Here is a 22,453-nt window from a genome sequence, read left to right on the forward strand (position 1 = left end):
GGAGGGGTGGGTGGGGTACTGAAAAATATACTTTTGTAGAGAGGGGAGAGGGAACGGGGGAAGTGAGAATAGTTACATGCGATCGTCCTATCCCAAGCAGAGTGCCTCTCGCTCTAGAGATATGCCTGCCCTGCGCAGAGTCCAGTTTACAGATGGGGAAGCTGAGGCCGCACCAGACAGGAGAACCAACCTGGCCAGGATCCGAGCACGCATAGGCCAGCCTCTATCGGGAGGGAAAAGGTCAGGTTGCGGGCTGAAGGAGGAACACTGTCCAGGCGGTCCTCCCAACAAGGCCTCGGCCAGGACGCGGGTGGGGTGGAGGGTGCGCGCCCAGCACCTTAGAGCGGGCAGGGTCGAAGGGAAGGCTGGCGCCCAGAGCCGCTGCGCGTGCGCAGAGACCACTGGGTCTCAACCGGGCGGTGAGGAAGGGGGCGTAGCTTCGAGCCACTTGCGTCAGAGGGGGCGTGACTTGGCGAGGATACGTCAGCAAGGGGACTAGACCACCATCCAAGTTGGATGAAGGGGGCGTGGCCTACGCCCCTGAAAGGGAAGGGGCGTGGTCTCCCCTATTTGGGTGGGAGGGGCGTGGTCCGGCTCCGCGCGCCGCGCCTCTGGGCCTGCGCGCGCCGGAGTCAGGGGTCACGGCGGCGTGGGCTGTGGCGGGAAACACTGTTTGAAGCGGGTGAGTTACGGGAGAAGGGGAATTGCAGAGGACTTGGCCTGGCCTGGAAGAAGGCTTGGGGAGCCGAGTCCGTGGGCCTGAGAGAGGGTTGTGAGAGCTCGCGTGGGGCATGGCGGCGGGAGGGATCCCCTTGATTAGGGGGCGCGCGGAGGAGGGGCAGAGGCTAGTGGCCGTGGGCGCTTACGCGGGGGCAGATGACGGGGTAGGGGCGTCCCCTCGGCCTGCGGGGGCGCTGGCGCTGGGCGCCGGGGACTAGGGGGACTCACACTGGGGAGTCTTTGGAGTAACGGGTCCCGGAGGCATTGGGTTCTCGATGGTGCACGTGATGGCATGGTGTCATCTTTTATTCTCTAGATACTGAGTACACTGTGCCCAGCACTGCCCTAGGAGTCGAGGCTACAGCCCAAATAATTCAGAGAAAGCCTCTTGCCCAGGGGCAGACCGAGAGTAGACAAGTAGTAAGTAATGACGACAAACCAGTGTTGTCAGCTTGTGATTCGTAACCCCAAGGAAAGTAAAACAGAGTAGTCTGCTTTTTTATTTCTAGAGTGAACAGGAGTAGTCCCTCTGGGGAAGTGACATTTGAGAGAGAAGCGAGCCCCGGAAAAAATGTTCTGGACGTGGTGGTTGGCGGGGCGCTGGCCATCCAGTAAAAAGACCTTGAAGTAGGAAGGGGCTTGGCTTCCTTGTAACTTGTAGGGAAGAGTGAGGCTGGAGACATGGTGGGGAACCAGATCCTATAGGGTTTTGTAAATCTCGGTGTTCTCTTTAACTTTTACTGTAGGTTCAGTAGGGAGCCGGGGAGGTTTTGAGCATCACAGCAACTTGATCTTCCCCTGCGTTTTAAAAAAACTCTGACTGCCGATTGAAGATGGGGTTGTAGCAGGGGTGAGAGTGGAAGGAGGAGAGGCCAGTTAGGAGGCAAGGGGGAATGCTAGGTGGCTGAGCCTGCAGTGCAAGTGGGGAGAATCCATCAGGCGTAGGTTGTTTCTGGAGTCTGAACACACCAAGATGAGTGTTGGGAAGGGGAGCCCAGGATCATGGGGCTTGTTTGAGCAACAGGCTGGAGAGGGGGAGCTGAGGGGGAGCAGGTTTGGGGGTGCCACCCTGAGGGCAGAGCTTAGGTGGTGCCAGTGGGCAGGGTGATGTCAGTGACTCAGGTTCATGGCCACACCCACTCCAGGAATCTCTTGTTGCCCTTTCTCCCCCTCCTTCCTGCACTTCCCCACCCAGGCCGTTCCTGCCCTACTCAGGGCCTTTTCTGGGCACTGGGGAGCTAGTGATAATTCAATTTGGTTGGAAGAAGGACAGGAATCTCAAGCCAGAGCTCTCTGAACTAAACAGAGGCGGCACTAGTCTTTGGGAGCTAAGAGAAGAAAATGAGGGTTCACAGGATGGACTCGTGGAGTTGGCGACACCAGAGAAGAGTCTAAACCGACACAACTCGAAGTGGCCTGCATCGAAGGCACTCTGCTAGGTGATGCTGGGGACCCAGACTGGAGGCAGCCCCTGACCCCTGTGTTTTGAGGACCTTTCAGCTGGAAGTTGTCACAGCTTGTGCAGTAATGGAAGTGCCCCCAAGGTGCAGTGGGAGCCCCTAGGGGCCGCTGATCAGTGAGGAGGAACTCAACCAGAACTGAGTTTCAGAGGGTGCAGAGGAGTTAGGTGGCTAAGAAAAAGGGAGATTTCATCCCGCAAACATCTCCCAAGACCAGGCCCCATGCTGGGTGATCCTGGGGACCCAGAGCAGCCTCAGCCCTGCCCCACCCTCAAGAGTTCCCTGTCTGGTGAGGGAGCCAGACGCAAGCCCAGGTGATCCACAGCCCAGGACGAGGGCAGCAGGAGTCAGGAGGCCCAGAGGTGGGACCTGGCCAAAGCATGAAAGGTGTGGAGTTTTCAGGGGGGCAGGAGTGAATAGATCCATTTGTCGTTATTTAATTCATCCTTTGACAGATGTGTGTGAGCCCGGATACAGGGTGAGCAAGCAGATGAGTCTGTCCTGTCTCCCCCGCTGGGCAGAGGGCAGTTCACCCCCATATCGCTCCTGGCACCCCCGGAGGCCGACAGTCTGGAGCGCTCATCACCAGTGGGGCCCTGGAGCCAGTCTGCTTGGATTGGAACCCTGGCTCTGCCCCTCTGAGCTAGCTGTGTCACCTCAGGCTTGAAGGTGGCTTCATATCTCTGGGCCTCCGTGCCAGTCACTGTGTTGGAGAGTTAATAGCAGCACTTGCCTCAGAAGCTTTGGTGAAAATTCTTTGGTGAAAGTTCTTTCCTTGGTCCTGCATTCAGAACGTATTCGGAGAAGGCAATGGCAACCCACTCCAGCGTTCTTGCCTGGAGAATCCCAGGGACAGAGGATCCTGGTGGGCTGCCGTCTATGGGGTCACACAGAGTCGGACACGACTGAAGCGACTTAGCAGCAGCAGAACATATTTATTGGGTGTGCGCTCGGCCTCAGCCTCTCTCCTGGGAACATGAGATGTAGCAGGAAACAGAAGGTGAAATCCCAACTTTTGCAGTATTTCCATTCTCCTCACGGGGAACAGACAGTAAGCAAAATGAATAGGCAGTGGTGCTCAGGCTTGAGCAGCTTCGGAGGCCCTGGAGGGCTCTATCCTACGCGGGTGGCTGGGCCCACCTCCAGAGGCCCTGACTCAGTAGGTCTGGGGTGGGGCCTGACAGCTTCCATTCCCACCAGTTCCCACCAGAAGCTGCAGGTGCAGGGCACCACGCTTTGAGAACTCTTAATGATCTGATACAGTGCAGCAGACAGCGACAGAGGCCAGCAAGAAAAATAAAGCTAGGGAAGGAGTTGGAGAGTGTCAGGAGGGGGCAGCGGGGCTGTCTTTTCAAATTTTTATGTATCTCTTTTTCTGGTCGCACCTTGGCATGTGGGAGTTCCCTGACTAGGAATTGAACTCGCCCCCTGCAGTAGAAGTGCAGAGTCTCTAACCACTGGACTGCCGGGGAGGTCCCAGGGGCTGTATTTTGAAGCCGGCCTCGCTGAGAAGGTGAAATTGAAACAAAGACCTGAAGGTGGGGAGGAGAGAGCCATGGGGATGTCTGGAAAAGAGCATTTGGTTGGGCAGCAGGAACAGCTTGTGCAAAGCTCTGGGGTAGGAGCAAGCCTGGAGTGTTTGAGGAACAGAGAGGAGGCAAGTGGCTGGAGTGAGCAAGGGAGAGAGGGCGGGGGTGGTGTCCCTGAAAGAGTAGGTGGGGGCAGTTGTGCAGGGTCTTGGGGGCCACGATGAGGACTTTTGTTTTAACTGTGCATGAGGCAAGACCCAGGGACAGGCTCTGAGCAGAGCAGGGGTGGGACGATCTGACATATACAATCTCTTTGGTTGCTGAGTGGAGAAAACACTGAAGGGGGCCAGGTGGAAGGAGGGAGATGGGGAGCAGGCAAGGCTATTCATTCAACAGATATTCCTTGGGTGTCCTCTATGGGCCAGACACTGTTACTGACACCCGTGATTCTTCAGTGAAGGATACTGCATCCCAGCCCAAGCTGAGCTTATTTTCCAGCAGGGGGAGCCAGACAAACAGCAATGCACAAAATAGAGGCCAACCATCTTAGGGAGCCAGAGAGACCAGCCTGGGAGCTGGGGCGGAGCGGGGGTGTAGAGGGCTTGCTGAGAACAGTGCAACGCCTTTCCATTGAAAGGCAGAGCTGATAAATAAGTTTGCTGATGGAGTGAGCGTGTGGTCTGAAGGGAAGAGAGAAGTTGGGGTGACTCCAAGGTTGTTGACTTGCCGGGAGCTGTACCGAATCAGGGGAGACTGTGGGGTGCGAGGAGCAGGTTTGGGGGAAGATCAGGAGCCTGGTTTTGGAGTCTGGGGTGCCTGAAGGGACGTCGCCATAGTGGGCACTCAGATCTGTCAGCCTGGAGCCCCAGCTGAGGTCTGGGTGGGAGACACAAAAGCTAAGAGATGGCATTTAAAGCCATCCCCTGGTGGTCTGGTGGTTAAGATTCCGCTCTTCCAATGCAGGGAGTCGTGGGTTCAGTCCCAGGTCAGGGAACTAAGATCGCATATGTTTTGTGGTGTAGCAAAAAAAAAAGCAGTGAGGGTGGGTGGGATGGGATGACAACCTCCAGGGAGTGAGTGTCACAGAGAAACGGGTGTGTGACCTAGAGCAGGCACTCGTTGTGGCTAATGCTGGATTCACTTGCTGTTCAGTATTTGCTGCTGAAGCACCCAGAAAGGTGCCAAGCTCTGCCCCGCACCCCTGAGAGGGGGACACCCAGGGACCCCTTCTTTCTCATGCTGGCTTGCCTGACAGCGCCTGGGATAGGAGACTAGTCCAGGACCCTAGGTTTTGCTCCGGTGACAGCTGCCCCCCATCGTACCCCCTGGCCACAGCCCAGTGACCCAGGGCAGCCAGTTGGCCCTCTTCTTCCTCCCCCTGACAAGCCAGGTCTGGCCACTCCGCAGGGCTCCTGGCAACCCCTCAGCTTCCTCTGCCTCACCCGGGCATCTCCCTCGGGTCCTAACTCTCCGCATCCCTCTGGCTACTCGCATGGCTGGAGCAAAGGGCTCCAGGCTCGTTCCTTCTGAGATCAGACCGCGTGTCTGCACAGTTACACGTGGAGGGCACAGGAGAGTCGGTTCAGATTTTTCCTCCTCATCGAAAACCCGTGTTTGCACGGTCACAGCAGCAGCATTCACAAGAGCCCAAAGGTGCAGACGACCCTCACGGGTGAACACAACGTGGGATAGCCACGCGGTGGGGAAGTACTCAGGCATAAAAAGGAACGAAGCCCGGATCCGTGCTAGAACGGGAGTGGACCTTGAAAACATTCTCAGGGAAAGAAGCCATACGCAGGATTCCATTTCTAGGAAATGCACAGAACAGGCCAATCCATCTAGACAAAGCAGATCAGTGGTGCTTTGGGGGAGGGCGGGAGATGCACTGAGTGGAGAGGGTCTGTTTTGTGTGATGACGGTGTTCTAAGATGGACTGCGGTCAAGGTTGCCCAAGTTCTGAATATACTGAAAACCACTGAACTGTACACTTAAAATGCATGAATCATATGGTATGTGAATGAAATCTTGGTCAAAGTATCTCCCCACCCCAGCCCCCCAGAAAGCCAGTGTTGCCAGTTTATTACTATCTGCCACAATTATGCGTGAAAAAGCAACATCTTTGATATATTTCCCCACCACCTTGTATACATGTTATTTTTCTTTTATGTGTTTCTCTCCAGCTTTTTCTTTTTTTGGCCCCAACTATGGATCATAGTTTCTGACCAGAGATTGAATCTGTGCCCTCTGCAGTCCCTTCCTCCAACTTTTAATTTAAAAAAATTCCAAGCCTGCAGAGACATCCCAAGACAAGTACAGTGAACACCCATGAACCCTTTGTGGATTTGTCAGTTGTGAATGTGCTGCCTCATTTTGCTTTATCTTGATGCACGTACACTTTTTTTTTTTTTTGCTGAACTATGTACAGGTTGTAGCCATCATGATACTACAGGATAATGAGAATCAGGCCATTCTCTATGAAGCGATACTGTTATCTCAGACAATTACTCAGTTTGTGCAGTTCCAGCGATACCCTTCAGAGTTATTTCCACTTTTTAAATCCAAGATCTGACCTGGGATCACACTAGAGATCCCACTAGTGATTCATCTAGTTGTCATGACGACATAGTCTCTCCTTTAATCTAAAATAGTTTCCTGATCTTTTTTCCTCCCCCTTCATGACTTGGACATTTTTTGAAGATTCCATCTTGCAGGCCAGTCTTTACTTTTGGTTTGATTATTTCCTACTGATTAGAGTCAGGGCAAACATTTTCATTTTCTTAGAATTTTTTTTTTTTTTTTTAGTACAAAAGCTCTCTTAAGTACACCATTCTGTACTTTGCTTTCTCTACCTAACAATGGGTCTTTGAGAGTCCTCTGTCAGTTCATAGAGAGCTTCCTCATTCCTTTATATAGCTGTATAATATTCCAGGGAACAGAATTCATGTAACTTATTTAAACAGTCCCCCAGGGGAGGACATTTAGGTGGTTTCCAGTCTTTTGGGACTGCAAACAATGCTGCCGGAAATAACCTTGTAAATGCAGTTTTTCATTAGGTGATAGTATATCTGTAGCATAAACCCCTGGATGTGGAATTGCAGCCTCCCCACTTTTTATGCTTTTACTTGAGGTGCAGTTTACACGTGGTGAAATGCACAGGTCTCAACCATACAGCTGGCCGTGCAGTACACTTCCACCACCCTGCAGAACAACCTCATACCCCTTCCCAGTCAACCTCCCCCACCCCAGAAACAGCCACTAGCCAGACTTTTAGCATCATGGATGAGCATAGTCTGTTCTTTCTTAAAATTTTTTGGCTGTACGGCACAGCTTGTGGGATCTTAGTTCTCCGACCAGGGATTGAACCCCCACCCATAGCAGTGCAAATGTGGCATCCTAACCACTGGACCCCCAGGGAATTCCCTACTCTGGAGATTTTTTTAAAGGCTCACGGTCATGGTGGGTGCATGGGAGGCCATGGAGAAGACAGCAACCCTCACCTCACCCCAGCTTGCCCCACAGGATGGATGGTAAGCGGCGACCAGGCCCGGGGCCTGGGGTGCCCCCAAAGCGGGCCCGTGGGGGCCTCTGGGATGAGGATGAGGCATACCGGCCCTCGCAGTTCGAGGAGGAGCTGGCGCTGATGGAGGAGATGGAAGCAGAGCGCAGGCTGCAGGAGCAGGAGGAGGAGGAGCTGCAGTCGGCCCTGGAGGCGGCGGACGGTGAGACTCGGAGCAGGGGCCCCCCTGCGCCCCACCCCTGTGGGGACCCCATACCTGTCGCATCTCGGAACCGTGGAGCTGACCTGTAACTTTTAACTCTCAGCCCCTGGCTTGCTTCGAGTTCCGCAAGGGGCTGATCTTTGGCTTTTAGTAGGCCACCTCTGTTTCTTGTCGCTTCTAACCTTGACCCTTGACCCCTCGATCCCCCTGGAGTGTCCCACCTGATCCAGACCACCGCCTCCACCTTTCTTTCCCAAATGGGATGCTGCTTAAGGGGACAGGAGCAGAGCCAGGAAGGCAGTTACTTGTTTCTGAAGCAGGACCACGACTCCATGGAGCCCCGCTTCCCTCCCCCCATCCAGGGCAATTCTCCCCAACGGCCATAGATGCCCGCTGGCTTCGGCCTGCCCCGCCCACCTTGGACCCCCAGATGGAGCCTCTCATCTTCCAGCAGTTGGAGATCGACCATTATGTGGGTAAGTTTAGGGATCAGAGGCCTGGTGCGTGGGAGGTGGGGCCGGGTCAGCCACTCTGGCTGTGTGGGAAGAGAGGGACACAAAGGGTCCCCGCCCAGGGGTCTGAGAGGGAGGGACAGGTCGGGGCAGGGAGGGGGGCGTCCTGGAGGAAGAGGTGTCTTCTAACTGAGGCCTGAAGGGGCTGGCTCCTCGCAGAAGGGAGAGGCGTGTGGTGTGGTTTCCATTCATTTATCCCATCAGTCGGGAACAACCGAGCATCCGCACTGAGGCAGGCCCCGTACCATGCAGACCAGGTCGCTGCTCCCCGAGGCTCACTTTCTAGAAGGAGAGGCAGAACAAGAAAGGAAGTGGAACACTGGCAGTGGTGAGGGTCACAGAGGAGCATCAAGTAGGGAGGGGGTGCTGGACCTTGCCTCTTGGAGCTTCGGGAAGGCCCCTCTGAGGAGGTGATGAGGAGTCGTGGGGTTGTCTGGGAAAACGGGACTCTGGGCAGAGGACCCCAAGGAGGGAGCAGGGCTGATAACGTTTAAGGAGCAGCCAGGAGGTCAGTGAGGCAGCGAGGGGCCATCGAGGACCTTAGCTCTCCACTCTGAGTGAGCTGGCCTGTCCTTGGCAATGGAGAGACCCCATCCAAGCTCCAGGGGCACTCACTAGTGGTAAAGAACCCACCTGCCAATGCAGGAGATGCAGGTTTGATCCCTAGATCCGGAAGGTCCCCTGGAGAAGGGAATGGCAGCCCACTCCAGTATTCTTGCCTGGGAAATCCCATGGACAGAGGATCCTGGCGGGCTACAGTCCATGGGGTCGCAAAGAGTCAGACACGACTGAGCGACTGACCGAGCAGCGCACGTGCACGTCCAAGCTCCTACTTGCATTTTGAAGGCTCTGAGCGGGAAAGTAAAGACAAGCTACAGGTGGGGAGGAAACGTTTGCAGTCTGTATGTCCGGCAGGACCGGTGCTGCAAATAAAGAACATTCAGAGAGAGTTCAGAAGTGGACAAAAATCTCGGACAATTCACTAGAGGATCTACAGGGGCAGATGTGCACGTGAGGTGATACTGTGTCATCGGCTGTCGGGTGAATGTAAATGACAGCCACCGTGAGACACGAACACACACCTGTGAGAGAGGCTGAAGTCAAATACGCAGACGACACCAAGTGCAGGCGAGGGTATGGAGTGTCAGGAAGCCGTGCGCTCAGTGAGGCCATGGCCTGATGCGACCGCGCTGGGAAGCAGCCTGGAAGAATCTTACGGGGTTCAACCTAGCCCTTTACAGTTTTTCCTGTGGTAGTTAAGTTTATGGTTTTTGCCCTGAGCTTTATTGAGAGATCAGGCTTAAACCTACTCTTACCATAGGGCCTGGCAATTCTGCCTGAAAGATATTTACCAGAGAGAAGCAAACACCTACATTCAAAAAAAACCCACGGATGTTGATAGCTCTTAGCCACCCAAAAATGGGAATACCACATGTCCTGTGGCGGATGAATGGATAACACACCATGCAGTGCTTCTCTGCAATAAAGGAAACAAATCACTGACAAGCTTGACAGGGACGGGTGCCAGAGATGTCAGCCCGGGTGCAAGAAGCTGGACCTGGAGGGTTACGTACTGAATGACTCCATTCTGTGGATGGTCTCAAAAAGACAAAATCAGGATGACAAGGAACACACCGGTGGTGCTGGGGAGGGGCGGGCTGGAGGCAGGTGTGATTACCAAGGGGCAGATTGAGGGAGCTGTTTGAGTGATGGGACCGTCTCGTACCCCATTTTTGGCGGTGGTTACACGAATCTATCCCAGCGTTAAAGCTCATAACGCTGCCCACGCAAAGTTGATTCCACTTTTGAAAAGGAAACATTTCATTTGCAAAAGAAAGTCGGGTGCTCCTCTAGCTGTGTTGGGGGAAAGGATGGGAACAGAAACCAGGAGGGAGGCAGGCACACTTTTGAGGGGTCTTAGGGGGCAGCCCCCACTTACCTGTGTTCCCCCCTCCCCCAGCCCCAGCGCGGCCCCTGCCTGGGGCGCCCCCGCCATCCCAGGACTCAGTTCCCATCCTCCGCGCCTTCGGGGTCACCGACGAGGGGGTCTCCGTCTGCTGCCACATCCACGGCTTTGCACCCTACTTCTACACCCCAGCGCCCCCTGGTGAGTGACCCCGACCCCAAAGACCCCTCCTCGTCCCGGCCACCCGAGGATCCCCTGCACATCTGACCGGCTCTCCCATACCCCAGGTTTTGGGCCTGAGCACCTGAGCGAGCTGCAGCGGGAGCTGAGTGCAGCCATCAGCCGGGACCAGCGCGGGGGCAAGGAGCTCACCGGGCCGGCCGTGCTGGCGGTAGAGCTGTGCTCCCGGGAGAGTGAGCGCCGCCCTGGGGGTCGCGGCGGTCGGGGGTGGAGGTTCTGGGCCGGCAGGGGTTCCGCGAGCCGATGCCAGTCCCCTCTGCCCACAGGCATGTTCGGGTACCATGGGCACGGCCCCTCCCCGTTTCTGCGTATCACCTTGGCACTGCCCCGCCTCATGGCACCTGCCCGCCGCCTCCTGGAGCAGGGCATCCGCCTGGCCGGCCTCGGCACCCCCAGCTTTGCGCCCTACGAGGCCAACGTTGACTTTGAGATCCGGTATGTCCCCCGCCTCACTTCTCCCACCTCGCCCCCTCCACCTGCCTCTGCCCACTGACCCTCATCCCCCTGAAGGTTCATGGTGGACACGGACATCGTGGGCTGCAACTGGCTGGAGCTCCCAGCCGGGAAATACATCCTGAGGCCGGAGGGGAAGGTACGGGGGTCTCCGGGGCTGAGTTTGGGCTGGAGGGACACAGAGCCGGAACCCTGTAACAGCTGACCTACTTCTTCCCCATAGGCCACTCTGTGTCAGCTGGAGGCCGACGTGCTGTGGTCAGACGTGATCAGCCACCCGCCGGAAGGAGAGTGGCAGCGAATCGCCCCTCTGCGCGTGCTCAGCTTCGACATCGAGTGCGCTGGTCGCAAAGGTTTGTCCCCGGGGCCTGGAGTCCTCCCTCCCTCTTTCCCTACATCAGTGATGGGCCCGTCTCCCAGGAGTCCCTGCGCTTCTTGAGCTCACTCAGGGAGAAGGGAGTAAAGGCACAACTGGATGCAACGCAAAGGATGCAACGCAGCGGAGAGGGTGGGGCCGCGGGGCGGGGGAGGCCTCCAGGGTGAGGGGGCAGGCCTTGTGAAGAGGGATGGGCAGGGCATGGGGGTGGGGAGGGCAGCCAGTGCAGAGGCCCTGGGGCAGGACCCGCCCAGTCTGTGAGGGCTGGGAGAAGCAGGCAGTGTGGGAGCCAGGGTGGATCCTGCAGGGTCTGCGGGCGGTGGGGACCGCATGGGTCAGGCCTGGTGGGATGCAGAGGTGCGCCCACCCGGTGAGTCACGAGGGAGCGTCAGGAGTTGGTGCCCTGCCTCCCTCCTCTCCCCCGTGCAGGCATCTTCCCTGAGCCCGAGCGGGACCCCGTGATCCAGATCTGCTCACTGGGCCTGCGCTGGGGCGAGCCGGAGCCCTTCCTGCGCCTGGCGCTCACCCTGCGGCCCTGCGCCCCCATCCTGGGCGCCAAGGTGCAGAGCTACGAGCGGGAGGAGGACCTGCTCCAGGTGGCTCTCATTCCATGCCCCATCTCCTTTTCCTCAGCTCCCCCTGCCCCTACCGCCCCTCCCCCTCCCCACCACACACACACACACACACACACACACACACACACACACGCCGCGCCCGCGCCCGCCCCCGCCCCAGGCTGTTTCCTGAGCCATTTCCCCCTCTGGATTCCTTATTTTCAGAGGCACCTGCCCAGTCTTCCTTCCATGGGTGGGAGGGCTCTAGTGCTGCTCCTGGGGGCTTCCAGAACGTCCCAGGACTGGGGAGGACCCACGGTGGGGGATTGACCAGGATGTCAGCCTGGGTGACCCTGCGTGCTCCCACCTCAGGCCTGGTCGACCTTCATCCGCATCATGGATCCCGATGTGATCACCGGCTACAATATCCAGAACTTTGACCTTCCCTACCTCATCTCCCGGGCCCAGACCCTCAAGGTATGGCAGGTTCGGGGGAAGCTGCCCTGACACCCCACTGGGGGCTCAGGCTGTGGGCCACTGCCCAGCGGCTCCAGAGGCCTCCTGGAAACCCCAGCTCTGGCCCCGTCCCTGGCCTTCTGAAAGCCCAGAAGGTTCCTGTGGCTTTCACAGAGGCGAGGTAGTTAAGTAAGGAAAGGCTCATGTGGGACTGCCCTGGAGGTCCAGTGGTTAGGAGTCTGCGCTTCCACTGCAGCAGGTGTGGGTTCAGTACGTGGTCAGGGGACTCGGATCCCTCGTGCTGGGTAGTGCGGCCAAAAATAAAGAGCAAAGGCTTGGGTATTTGGAAGGGCAGACCAAAGCACGAGTGCAGTGCCTTGTTCTCTAGGCTTTAAAATATGTCAACAAAAACTTAAGGAAAACAGGAAGTTGGTGGCAAAACCTTGATGCTTGAACCTGGTATGGGCATGGGGGCGTGAGGGTTTGTGGGGTCCGAAGCTCACAGTCGTGTGTGGTCTCTCAGTCTGGAGGCTGGAAGGCCAGAGTGTCACAGGGTTGGTTCCTTCTGAGGCCTCTCTCCTAGCTTCCTGCTGCCTCAGACACTGCGGGGTATACCTGGCACTCTCCCCAGCTCTCCCCTCTGCGCGCCAGTGTCCCCTTTTTTTTAAAGACCACAGTCACATTGGATCAGGGCCACCTAGACCTCATCTTAACTTGCTTACCGGCAAAGACTCAGTTTCCAAATGAGGTCACATTCAGAGCTCCAGGAGTTACGACTTCAGCATCTTTTAGGCAGACACACTTCAGCTCTTAACAGGTGTATTGTGCTGTTCGGTTGCTCAGTTGTGTCTGATTCTTTGCGACCCCATGGACTGTAGCACGCCAAGCTTCCCTGTCCTTCTCCATTTCCCTGAGTTTGCTCAAAACTCAATGTCCACTGAGTCAGTGATGCCATCCAACCATCTTATCCTCTGTCACCCCCTTCTCTTCCTGCCCTCAGTCTTTCTTAGCATCAGGGTGTTTTCCAGTGAGTCGGCTCTTCACATCAGGTGGCCAAAGTATTGGAATTTCATCTTAAGCATCAGTCCTTTCAGTGGATATTCAGGGTTGATTTCTTGTTTTCTTCCTTTTCTATACATTTGGCCAGTTTGATAATGGAAAGAGCGAACAACCACACTCAGGGCTCCCCAGCGTCTCCAGGGAGAAGCCCACCCCTGTCAGCCTGGTGTTTATACTTCAGTCTCTGCTTCCCTCCCTTGCCCTCCGCTCCCACCCCAGCTCAGGCCTGTCCTCCATGCCTGGTCCCCCCAGTTCACTGTCCCTGGTACAGACCTAGCTCTCCACGCTGGCCCCTGCTTGTGCTTCCACCTGGTCAACCCCCAGGCCCCCCCACCCCGTGCACCCACTGCTTCCCCGGCAAGCTCAGCATTGTCCCCAAGTCTGTTCCTCCTCCGCCTCCCCATCCCGGTGCAGCCCCCCAGCCCCTGGGCACCATCCTTGCCCCCTTCACCCCCATAGTCCCAGGCCCCTCTAACACTTTCTGTCCAGCCTCCAGTTCGTGCCTGCCTGTCCCTGAGGGTCCTTATGCCCTAGAGCTGCCCTAGTCCACAGGGCTCTCAGCAGGCAAAGGACACCGCAGCGGGTGTTGTGGGTGATGTGGTCACTGCTCCTGTGGCTCAGCCCTGCAGATCCCCCCAGCCTCCGCCCTCCCTGTGTGCTGTGCCCCCAGGTGCCAGGCTTCCCCTTGCTGGGCCGTGTGATTGGCCTCCGCTCCAACATCCGGGAGTCGTCCTTCCAGTCCAGGCAGACTGGCCGGCGGGACAGCAAGGTGGTCAGCATGGTGGGCCGCGTGCAGATGGACATGCTGCAGGTACGGCTGGGCCGGGAGGGGCCGCCCTCGCGGGGCCACTTCCCCAGGGCCGCCGCCCAACCTGCCCGCCTGCCGCAGGTGCTGCTGCGGGAGTACAAGCTCCGGTCCTACACGCTCAATGCCGTGAGCTTCCACTTCCTGGGCGAGCAGAAGGAGGACGTGCAGCACAGCATCATCACAGACCTGCAGGTGCGTGTGCCCCTGACCCCGCTCCCGCGTCCTCAAACCCTGCCTCCAAAGCCCTCAGACCCCGCCTCCCAGGCCCTCAGACCCCGCCTCCACCACACTGCCCAGGCGCTCAGACCCCACCTCCCCAGCCCTCAGACCCCGCCTCCCAAGCCCTCAGACCCCGCCTCCAATGTCCTCAGACCCCTCCTCTCATGCCCTCAGACCCCGCCTCCTGTCCCCTCAGACCCCGCCCCTCACCTCCGCTCGCTGGCGGCCCTGTCTCCCTCTTACCTTCCTGGTCTTGGACATCCTGTGCCTGTTCTCCTGACCTTTCCCTTCACCTCCTGCCCTTGACCTCTGACCTCCCTCTGCAGATGGGAACTGTATCCCTAGCCATTCCTGTGACCTCTGGCATGGCGACCTCTGTTCCACTGCCCTGCCCTTCCTAGTCCACACTAGCCTCTCAGACCGCACCCTCCTCCCTTCCACCCTGTCGCCCCCCTGACCCCTGTCCCTGTACCCAGAACGGTAACGACCAGACGCGCCGCCGCCTGGCCGTGTACTGCCTCAAGGACGCCTTCCTGCCCCTGCGGCTGCTGGAGCGGCTCATGGTGCTGGTGAACGCCATGGAGATGGCGCGCGTCACCGGCGTGCCCCTCGGCTACCTGCTCAGCCGCGGCCAGCAGGTCAAGGTCGTGTCCCAGCTGCTGCGACAGGTCAGCAGGCAGAGCCTGGGGCGGCCGGGCCACCGCGCTCCCCAGCGAGAGGCCCTGCTCACCCCCAACACTTGGGTCCCGCCTTCTCCCTTCCTAGGCCATGCGCCAGGGGCTGTTGATGCCCGTGGTGAAGACGGAGGGTGGTGAGGACTATACCGGGGCCACGGTCATCGAGCCGCTGAAAGGGTGAGGCCCGCAGAGGGATCAGGGGTCCAGGGGTTATGGGTGCAAGGGGGTGCCCAGCCCTGACTCTCCCCGCCGTGCCTCCAGGTACTACGACGTTCCCATCGCCACCTTGGACTTCTCCTCGCTGTACCCGTCCATCATGATGGCCCACAACCTGTGCTACACCACACTCCTGCGGCCCGGGGCCGCCCAGAAACTGGGGTATGGCGCCTCACTCACCACGTGTACCCGGAGACTGCCGGGGACCGGCCAGAGTGGGGCCAGAGACCCAGAGCTAGTGGGGAGGGCAGGGGACTGGCAAGAGGTAGGGGCATCCTAAGGGATGAAGAGGAGGGCCGGGCGTCACCCCCACCATCTCTCATCCAGCCTGACCGAGGATCAGTTCATCAGGACGCCCACGGGGGACGAGTTTGTGAAGGCATCGGTGCGGAAGGGGCTGCTCCCCCAGATCCTGGAAAACCTGCTCAGCGCCCGGAAGAGGTGGGCCCTCGAGCTCCCCCCGCCCACCCTGCTCTGAGCTCAGGCTTGTTGAAGTGGCCTGGATTCCCTGTCCCTCACCAGCGCATGTCGCTGCAGCTGCGCCTCAACTAGAACAAGTCATGCACTGCAGGCAGCTCCCACCAGCCCCTCTGCTAGGCAACTCCATGCAGTGTGCAACCTGCACAACTGTACGTGGCAGCCCGTTTCAGAAAAGCACCCTGACCCAGCCCTCTTGTCTCCCCGTGAGGCCTGGGATGGCCCTCGAGTGGCCTTTGGTCCCCACGTCCTCCTTTCTCTTCCCAGGGCCAAGGCCGAGCTGGCCAAGGAGACAGACCCCCTACGGCGGCAAGTGTTGGACGGGCGCCAGCTGGCGCTGAAAGTGAGTGCTAACTCTGTGTACGGCTTCACTGGCGCCCAGGTGGGCAGGCTCCCGTGCCTGGAAATCTCACAGGTGAGTGCACAGCGGCAGGTGGAGGGCAGACACCCCCTCTTGGGGAGAACCAGGGCTCAGTGTGGTGGAGGTCAGGGCCGGGATCGCCCCAGCCCACCGGCCTCTTGGAGAGTGGATGCCTACGTGATTGGTTCAGCAGAACACTTGCTGACCGTTCCCTGTGGGCTGGGCATTGTGGGTCTAGCCGATGACACCGGGTGAGAGTTCCTGCCCTAGTGTCCAGCCTTGTGGGGACACCGATGGCAACGGAAGTAAATGTGTACAGGAAAGCAGTTGGGGAGGGAGGGGCAGGGCGGGGCGGGCAGAGGAATGAAGGGAGGGGCCCAGTTTGGCTTGTTCTTTCCACCTGTCCCTCAGTCACTTGGCAGCCTCGTGTCCCTGGCAGTTGCTACCCTATCCCCCCTGCTGTGCTGGTCCCCATCGGGGTGGCAGAGTAGAGAGCACCTTCCCTTCCCCCTCCTGATGGGAGAACAGGGGCCCCTCTGTCAGGGGCCTTGGGCCACACTGTATCCCCTTGCCCTCTGGAGGGACTGGAGACTGAGTAACTGAGGTCAGTCACATGGTGCTCCAGGCACTTGACCCCCAATAAAAGCCCAGACCACTGAGGCTGGGGGTCACCCAGCAGCACAGTCAGGCGCGGGCATTTGACTTTATGTCCTCAGTCACCATATGGACAGGCGCGCGGGTCCCCCGTCCTGTGCCTGAGTGAGGACCCCGGCGAGGACGCTCGGCCGGCATTGGGACAGTGCTCTGCTCCGAGAGGAAGCGTGGGCAGACGTGCCCACAGCAGCATCCTGTGGGGGCTGTTTACTGCTCAGACAGAAAAACAAACCCACGGCAAGACCACAGCGGGCCTGACTCTCTGAGGTTCTGCCGAGCTGGGATCAGGTGTAGTTCAGGGGCCTCCACGCCCACCCTCAGATCCAGTGATTCACTAGAAGGATTCAGACTCAGAAAAGCTGTTATACTCACGGTTATGATTTATTACAGTGAAAGGATAGGGGTTAAAAGCAGCCAAGGGAAAGGCACATGGGGCAGAGTCCAGGGGAGACCAGGCGGAAGCTTCCACTTGCCTTTCCCAGGGGAGTCCTGCGGACAGCTCTTCTTCCTCCCCACATTGACGCACATGTGGTACTGCCCATCAAGGAAGTTCACCCGAGCCTTGGTGGCCTGGGTTTTTATTGAGGGTCAGGTGCATGGAGTACACCATGTGACTGGTACTCAGTCTCCAGTCCCTCTAGAGGTCAAGGTGATACGGTGTGGCCCAAGGCCCCCACCATAAATCACATTAGATCACTTGGTGTGACCCAAGGTCCCAGATGAACAAAGACATTGGTCAGGCAGGACATGCCAAGGGCTTCGAGGTTCCCTCCCAGGAGCCAGCCAAGAGCCAGACCTCTGTTTGAGCGAGGTTAATCTCTTGTGGTAGATCAGCCTTACCACTCTTTCTGGCCCTTCCTAATCCCCGGGGCCTCTCCCAGCCTCCTCGGTGGAAAGCAGTGGATGCTTGGGCATCAGGTTGCAGCTCCCTAGGGGAGGCCAGGCAGGAAGATGTGGCTGGGCTTTTCCCCTGGCACTTCCTCATCACTGCTGCCGCTTCCTGGCCCTGTCTCTCTTGTCGTTTTCCTCTCAGCCCCTTCTCTCTGTCTCAGTTATGTCTGTTTCTTAGCGTCTTTTCCTATTCTGTCTCTTAAGCTTATGAAGGCCAGAGGGTGGAAGAAAAAGAGTACTGAGTCATTTCAGAAAAAAGTTAGAAGGAAGATCGAATGGGTGGAACAAATAGAAGACAGTTGGATGGTAGATTTAAGCTCAGATATAATCAGTAATTACACTAAACATAAATGGCCTGTTCGCTCCAGTTAAACACAAAGGTTTTCTGGCTGGATCCAAACAAGAACAGAAGTCATGTGTGTTTCTCCTTAGTGTGTCCCTCCTCCTTCCCCAAATTCAGTTTCCTTATTTGGAAAGGAATGGTCTCCCCCTGGCCCTGGTACAGCCCCCTATCTTTGTGGGGGACATTTCTGATTGCCCAAGGATGGGGGAATGGGACCAGGAATGTCACCAGATGTCTCAGCACCTCTCTGGAGACGCACTGAGCTGATGGTCTCTTCTGGCACTGGCCTTTCCGCCACTATTTGCTGCCGATCAGGCCCTCCTCTAAGGACCTCCATGAAGGAACAGCTCAGTACTCCATTTTGCAGATTTGGAAGCTGAGGCCCAGAGAGATAGTGGCTCACCCATGCTCATACCTGGACCCTGCGGACGGCCTCTGGGCCCTCACTCTGCGTGATTCTCTCCCCAACAGAGTGTCACCGGGTTCGGGCGCCAGATGATTGAGAAGACAAAGCAGCTTGTGGAGACCAAGTACACGGTGGAAAACGGCTACAGCACCAGCGCCAAGGTCAGGGGCCTGTTGCCTGCCCGCTGCTGCCCAAGACAGGCCCAGAGCTGGCATGGGGAGTGCAGGGGCCGCCCAGCACCTCCCCACCCCTCCGGGTCACACGCGCCCCTCCCCAGGTGGTGTATGGTGACACAGACTCGGTCATGTGCCGCTTCGGCGTCTCATCCGTGGCTGAGGCGATGGCTTTGGGACGGGAGGCTGCAGACTGGGTGTCCGGCCACTTCCCCTCGCCCATCCGGCTAGAGTTTGAGAAAGTAAGTGGGGGGCTCCCAGTGCTTGGAGTGGACAGATGTGTCTTGCCACTTTGGGGGGAGGGTCTCTGAGTCTCAGGATGTCTGCATTTGTGTGGGGTTCTCCTGCTATGTCAGCGTCTGGGCACCCTGTGTTCCCCGGGTCTCTATTTCCGGGCGCTCTGAACTGGGTGTCCCATTCTTTGAGTTCATAAGCCCCACTTTTGAGGTATTTTGTTTGCTGCCTGGATCCTCCTGAGTTCAGGACTTTGGTTTTAGAAACCTCCACAGCCTTGGGCTTTGCTATGAAAGATGGTGTTTGTTTCCTAAAGATGCTGTCAGCCTTGGAGCATCTCTGGTTTTTAGGTCTTCGGGGGGGCAGCCCTGTCCATTGGGGGCCCCTGACCAGGAGATTCCTGGATTGGGGCGCTGGGGTCAGGCCTTGGGGTACACTTGCTCTCAGATTTGGAGCCTGTCCATCTGGGGAGGTCACTCCCTGCCAGTCTCCTCTTTTTCAGGGGGTGCTGCCTGTCTCCCCTGCCTGCCTCCGGTCTGTTTCAGGCCTCCATTTGGGGCCCTCCAGACTTCACCCCCGTGTCTGGATCTTGGGTTTTAGGGTCTAGGTTTATTCCAGTACATTTCCGATTTGGGGAAGGTCCCTGGAATGCTGAGGTTGCCCCCCACCCCCACCCCCACCCCACCACCACAGCCCCTCGAGCTGAGATGCTGGAGTCTTAGGGTCCATCTTCCCCAGTGATCCAATCCCACATCCCCGGGACCACCCCTGACTGTCCCGTTTCTGGGGAAGTCTCAGGAATGGGCGCCGGCGCCCACAGTCCCAGGGCCTCAGCCCGTGGCGACTTTCCCCAGGTCTACTTCCCCTACCTGCTCATCAGCAAGAAGCGTTATGCAGGCCTGCTCTTCTCCTCCCGGCCGGACGCCCACGACCGCATGGACTGCAAGGGCCTGGAGGCCGTGCGCAGGGACAACTGCCCCCTGGTGGCCAACCTCGTCACCGCCTCGCTGCGCCGCCTGCTCATCGACCGGTGCGTGGGGACCCCCACCCGGCCCCCAGCCCCTCCTCCCTTGGGGACACAGGTGTTAGGCACAGCCCTTCAGTGGCGGCGCTATGGAAAGAGTGTGGGGTCGGGCAGCTGCGGGTTCCGGCCCCGTTTCTGCCCCCTGGCAGCCGGCGGCCGGGCAGGGCCCCTCCTCACCCCTGGCACGCACCCCGAGTTCCGCTGACAGCCGCCCCTCTGCAGAGACCCCTCGGGCGCCGTGGCTCATGCACAGGACGTCATCTCCGATCTGCTGTGTAATCGCATTGACATCTCGCAGCTGGTCATTACCAAGGAGCTGACTCGCGCTGCCGCCGATTACGCGGGCAAGCAGGCCCACGTGGAGCTGGCCGAGAGGTGCGCCCAGCCCGGGAAGGGGCGGGGGCGGCCAGAAATAGCCCCTCACCCGCCAGCTGGGCCAGCCACTTCCTAGCCCCCCCGCCCGCCCCAACCCGGCCCACCTGTCCTCACCCAGGCCCGCCGCCCCGGTCTCCCCGCAGGATGAGGAAGCGGGACCCCGGGAGCGCGCCCAGCCTGGGCGACCGCGTCCCCTACGTGATCATCAGCGCTGCCAAGGGCGTGGCCGCCTACATGAAGTCCGAGGTCAGGCCCACCTGGGCTGCGCGCTCCGCCCAGCTCTCCGAGCTCTCACTTCTGCTTTCCAGGCAGGGTGGGAGGGTGTTCCTCTCCGCGGCCCCGCGGGGACCTTGAGAACCGCCCCCATCACACCCCTGGGAGTTGGCTCCGTGATGCTTTGCTCTCAGGCTTCCCCGAACCCTCTGGAAGGGCCCCCCCACCTCCGCGCTATTCTGACCCCTCCTGGAGAAGGGGGCGCAGCCTCCCTGCACACGGCGAGAGTGCCTGTTGCGTTGCCTGTTTCTGTGGCTCTGGCTTCTTGGTCCCGGCTCTCCAGCTTGTCCTTCCCTGGGATTCACACCCTCCTGCATTCTACCTGGATGTCTAGTGACCCCTGACCCCACAACCCCCTCCGCAGTCCCCAGTTCCTGCCCCATCACTTTAGACCTGGGCTTCCAGCCTCCAGTTCCATCTTCCTGCCTCCTGCCCCCACCGTGCTCTCTGACCCTTCCTTGGCTACCAGAGAGCTTCTACCTGTGGGTCACTGAGCCTGTGACCAGGGACTCCCCATGACCTCTGACCCCATCCTAGCCTGGGTTAGCGACTGCCACTCAGCATTACCCCAACTCATGACTGAAGGACCCCCCCAGCCTCTGCGACTTCTGGGACCCCAGTGCCTCAGCCCCTCGGGGGCCCCTCCACTGCGTCCCCGGGTGTGACGGCGCCCTGCTCTGCCCACAGGACCCCCTGTTCGTACTGGAGCACAGCCTGCCCATCGACACGCAGTACTACCTGGAGCAGCAGCTCGCCAAGCCGCTCCTGCGCATCTTCGAGCCCATCCTGGGCGAGGGCCGTGCCGAGGCTGTGCTGCTGCGTACGGGGGTGGGGTGGAGGACCCCGGGGCAGGTGAGGGTACGGGGGTCAGGGTCGGGCACCCGGCCCACCACCTGCCCTCACCTGCAGGCGGGGACCACACTCGCTGCAAGACGGTGCTCACGGGCAAGGTGGGCGGCCTCCTGGCCTTCGCCAAACGCCGGAACTGCTGCATCGGCTGCCGCACTGTCCTCAGCCACCAGGGTGAGCACAGGACCCCAGCCCCCTGGCCCTCCCGTCTCCGCCGTCACCCGAGGGCCCCGGCACCAGCCCCGCAAGCTGGCGTGGCCCTTGGGTGGGGCTCCCGTCTGCAGGCGCCCCCAGGAGGGTCCCGGGCCCCCTACCCTGGGAGTTCCCCAGGGAGTTTTCTCCACACACTTGCTCCCTTGTTCTCTCGTCTGTGGGGACTTTCAGAAGCCGGGATGGGCAGCGGGCGGGGATGGGGCGGCCCAGGCCCTGGCTCAGCCCCAGCTCCCCTGTGCTGACTGGCCCCCCCCCCGCCCGCTGCCACCCTCATCCCAGGAGCCGTGTGCAAGTTCTGCCAGCCCCGGGAGTCAGAGCTGTACCAGAAGGAGGTGAGGGGTCAGGGGAGGTGGGCCGGGCAGCTGGGGGTTGGGCGGGGCCAGGCGCCCGCTCAGCCCCTGCTGCCCTCAGGTGTCCCACCTGAGTGCCCTGGAGGAGCGATTCTCACGCCTGTGGACGCAGTGCCAGCGCTGCCAGGGCAGCCTGCACGAGGACGTCATCTGCACCAGGTGGGCGGCCGGCCGGCCCAGTGCAGCCCCCCAGGTTCCCCCCAACACATCCCCTTCCAGCTGTGAGGGTCTCCCTGACCCTCAGTGTCCAGGCCTGCACGATGGGCCAGTACACCCGTCCCAGCCTCCCTGGGGCGGGGCTGGGGGGCTGCTGAGCGGGGAGGGCCGGGCACCCAGTACACCCGGGAAATGGCCACACGCACACACCGTCACACAGAAGCACACGCAGGGTCTTGGCCCCCTCCCCCAGGGCGGGCCGGGCTTTCCCCAGGGAACGGGTGGGCGGGGCGGGTTCCCACGCCAGGTGCCAGGTGATATACGGCTGGCCCGCGCGAGCACCCTCTGTTACCGGCTTCCCGCCGCCCCCCCCGGGCCCGCTGAGCAAACAGCCCCTGATGGGCGGGCGCCGGGTGGGCAGCATACAGGGGCCAAAGTCCTGGGAACAGCCCCTGCCCCGCCGCGGGCCCTGACCTCCGCCCGGCCCACAGCCGGGACTGTCCCATCTTCTACATGCGCAAGAAGGTGCGGAAGGACCTGGAGGACCAGGAGCGGCTGCTGCGGCGCTTTGGACCCCCTGGCCCAGAGGCTTGGTGACCTCTGACCTCAACGAACTTCCCACCTTGGGGGCGCGGGGGGGACAGACGGGGAATTAATAAAGCTCAGGCCTTTTGTTCCGTGGTATCTTGTGGTCTCTGGGGGGTCGTGGTCCACCGTCATGAGCCCTGGCTCAGGTGGCCTCGCTTCACTGAGTGGGATGCCCCGACCCC

The 22,453-nt window shown here is 59.3% G+C and overlaps 1 protein-coding gene across 3 annotated transcripts; it reads left to right on the forward strand.

The window, feature by feature from the left end:
- Positions 1 to 586: 586 nt before the first annotated feature.
- POLD1 (DNA polymerase delta 1, catalytic subunit) lies at positions 587 to 22,364 on the forward strand. 3 transcript variants are annotated; one of them, XM_061386115.1, is made up of 27 exons: positions 587 to 682; positions 7,229 to 7,428; positions 7,791 to 7,904; positions 9,901 to 10,047; positions 10,134 to 10,259; positions 10,353 to 10,521; positions 10,597 to 10,678; positions 10,763 to 10,892; positions 11,345 to 11,511; positions 11,842 to 11,946; positions 13,655 to 13,795; positions 13,874 to 13,984; positions 14,488 to 14,679; positions 14,777 to 14,865; positions 14,950 to 15,066; positions 15,232 to 15,345; positions 15,649 to 15,796; positions 18,102 to 18,197; positions 18,314 to 18,451; positions 19,298 to 19,473; positions 19,690 to 19,842; positions 19,986 to 20,088; positions 20,803 to 20,935; positions 21,025 to 21,138; positions 21,457 to 21,509; positions 21,589 to 21,686; positions 22,175 to 22,364. In XM_061386115.1, exons 2-27 carry the CDS (start codon positions 7,230 to 7,232, stop codon positions 22,278 to 22,280), a joined length of 3,321 nt encoding a protein of 1,106 aa, XP_061242099.1. In that variant the 5' UTR covers positions 587 to 682; position 7,229; the 3' UTR covers positions 22,281 to 22,364. The 3 variants fall into 3 exon arrangements, with proteins under 3 accessions (XP_061242099.1, XP_061242101.1, XP_061242100.1); XM_061386117.1 differs by having other exon boundaries at positions 15,649 to 15,724; XM_061386116.1 differs by having other exon boundaries at positions 11,345 to 11,475.
- The last annotated feature ends 89 nt before the right edge of the window (positions 22,365 to 22,453 follow it).

Source organism: Bos javanicus, chromosome 18 (genome assembly GCF_032452875.1).
Source record: "Bos javanicus breed banteng chromosome 18, ARS-OSU_banteng_1.0, whole genome shotgun sequence".
Lineage (NCBI taxonomy): Eukaryota > Metazoa > Chordata > Mammalia > Artiodactyla > Bovidae > Bos > Bos javanicus.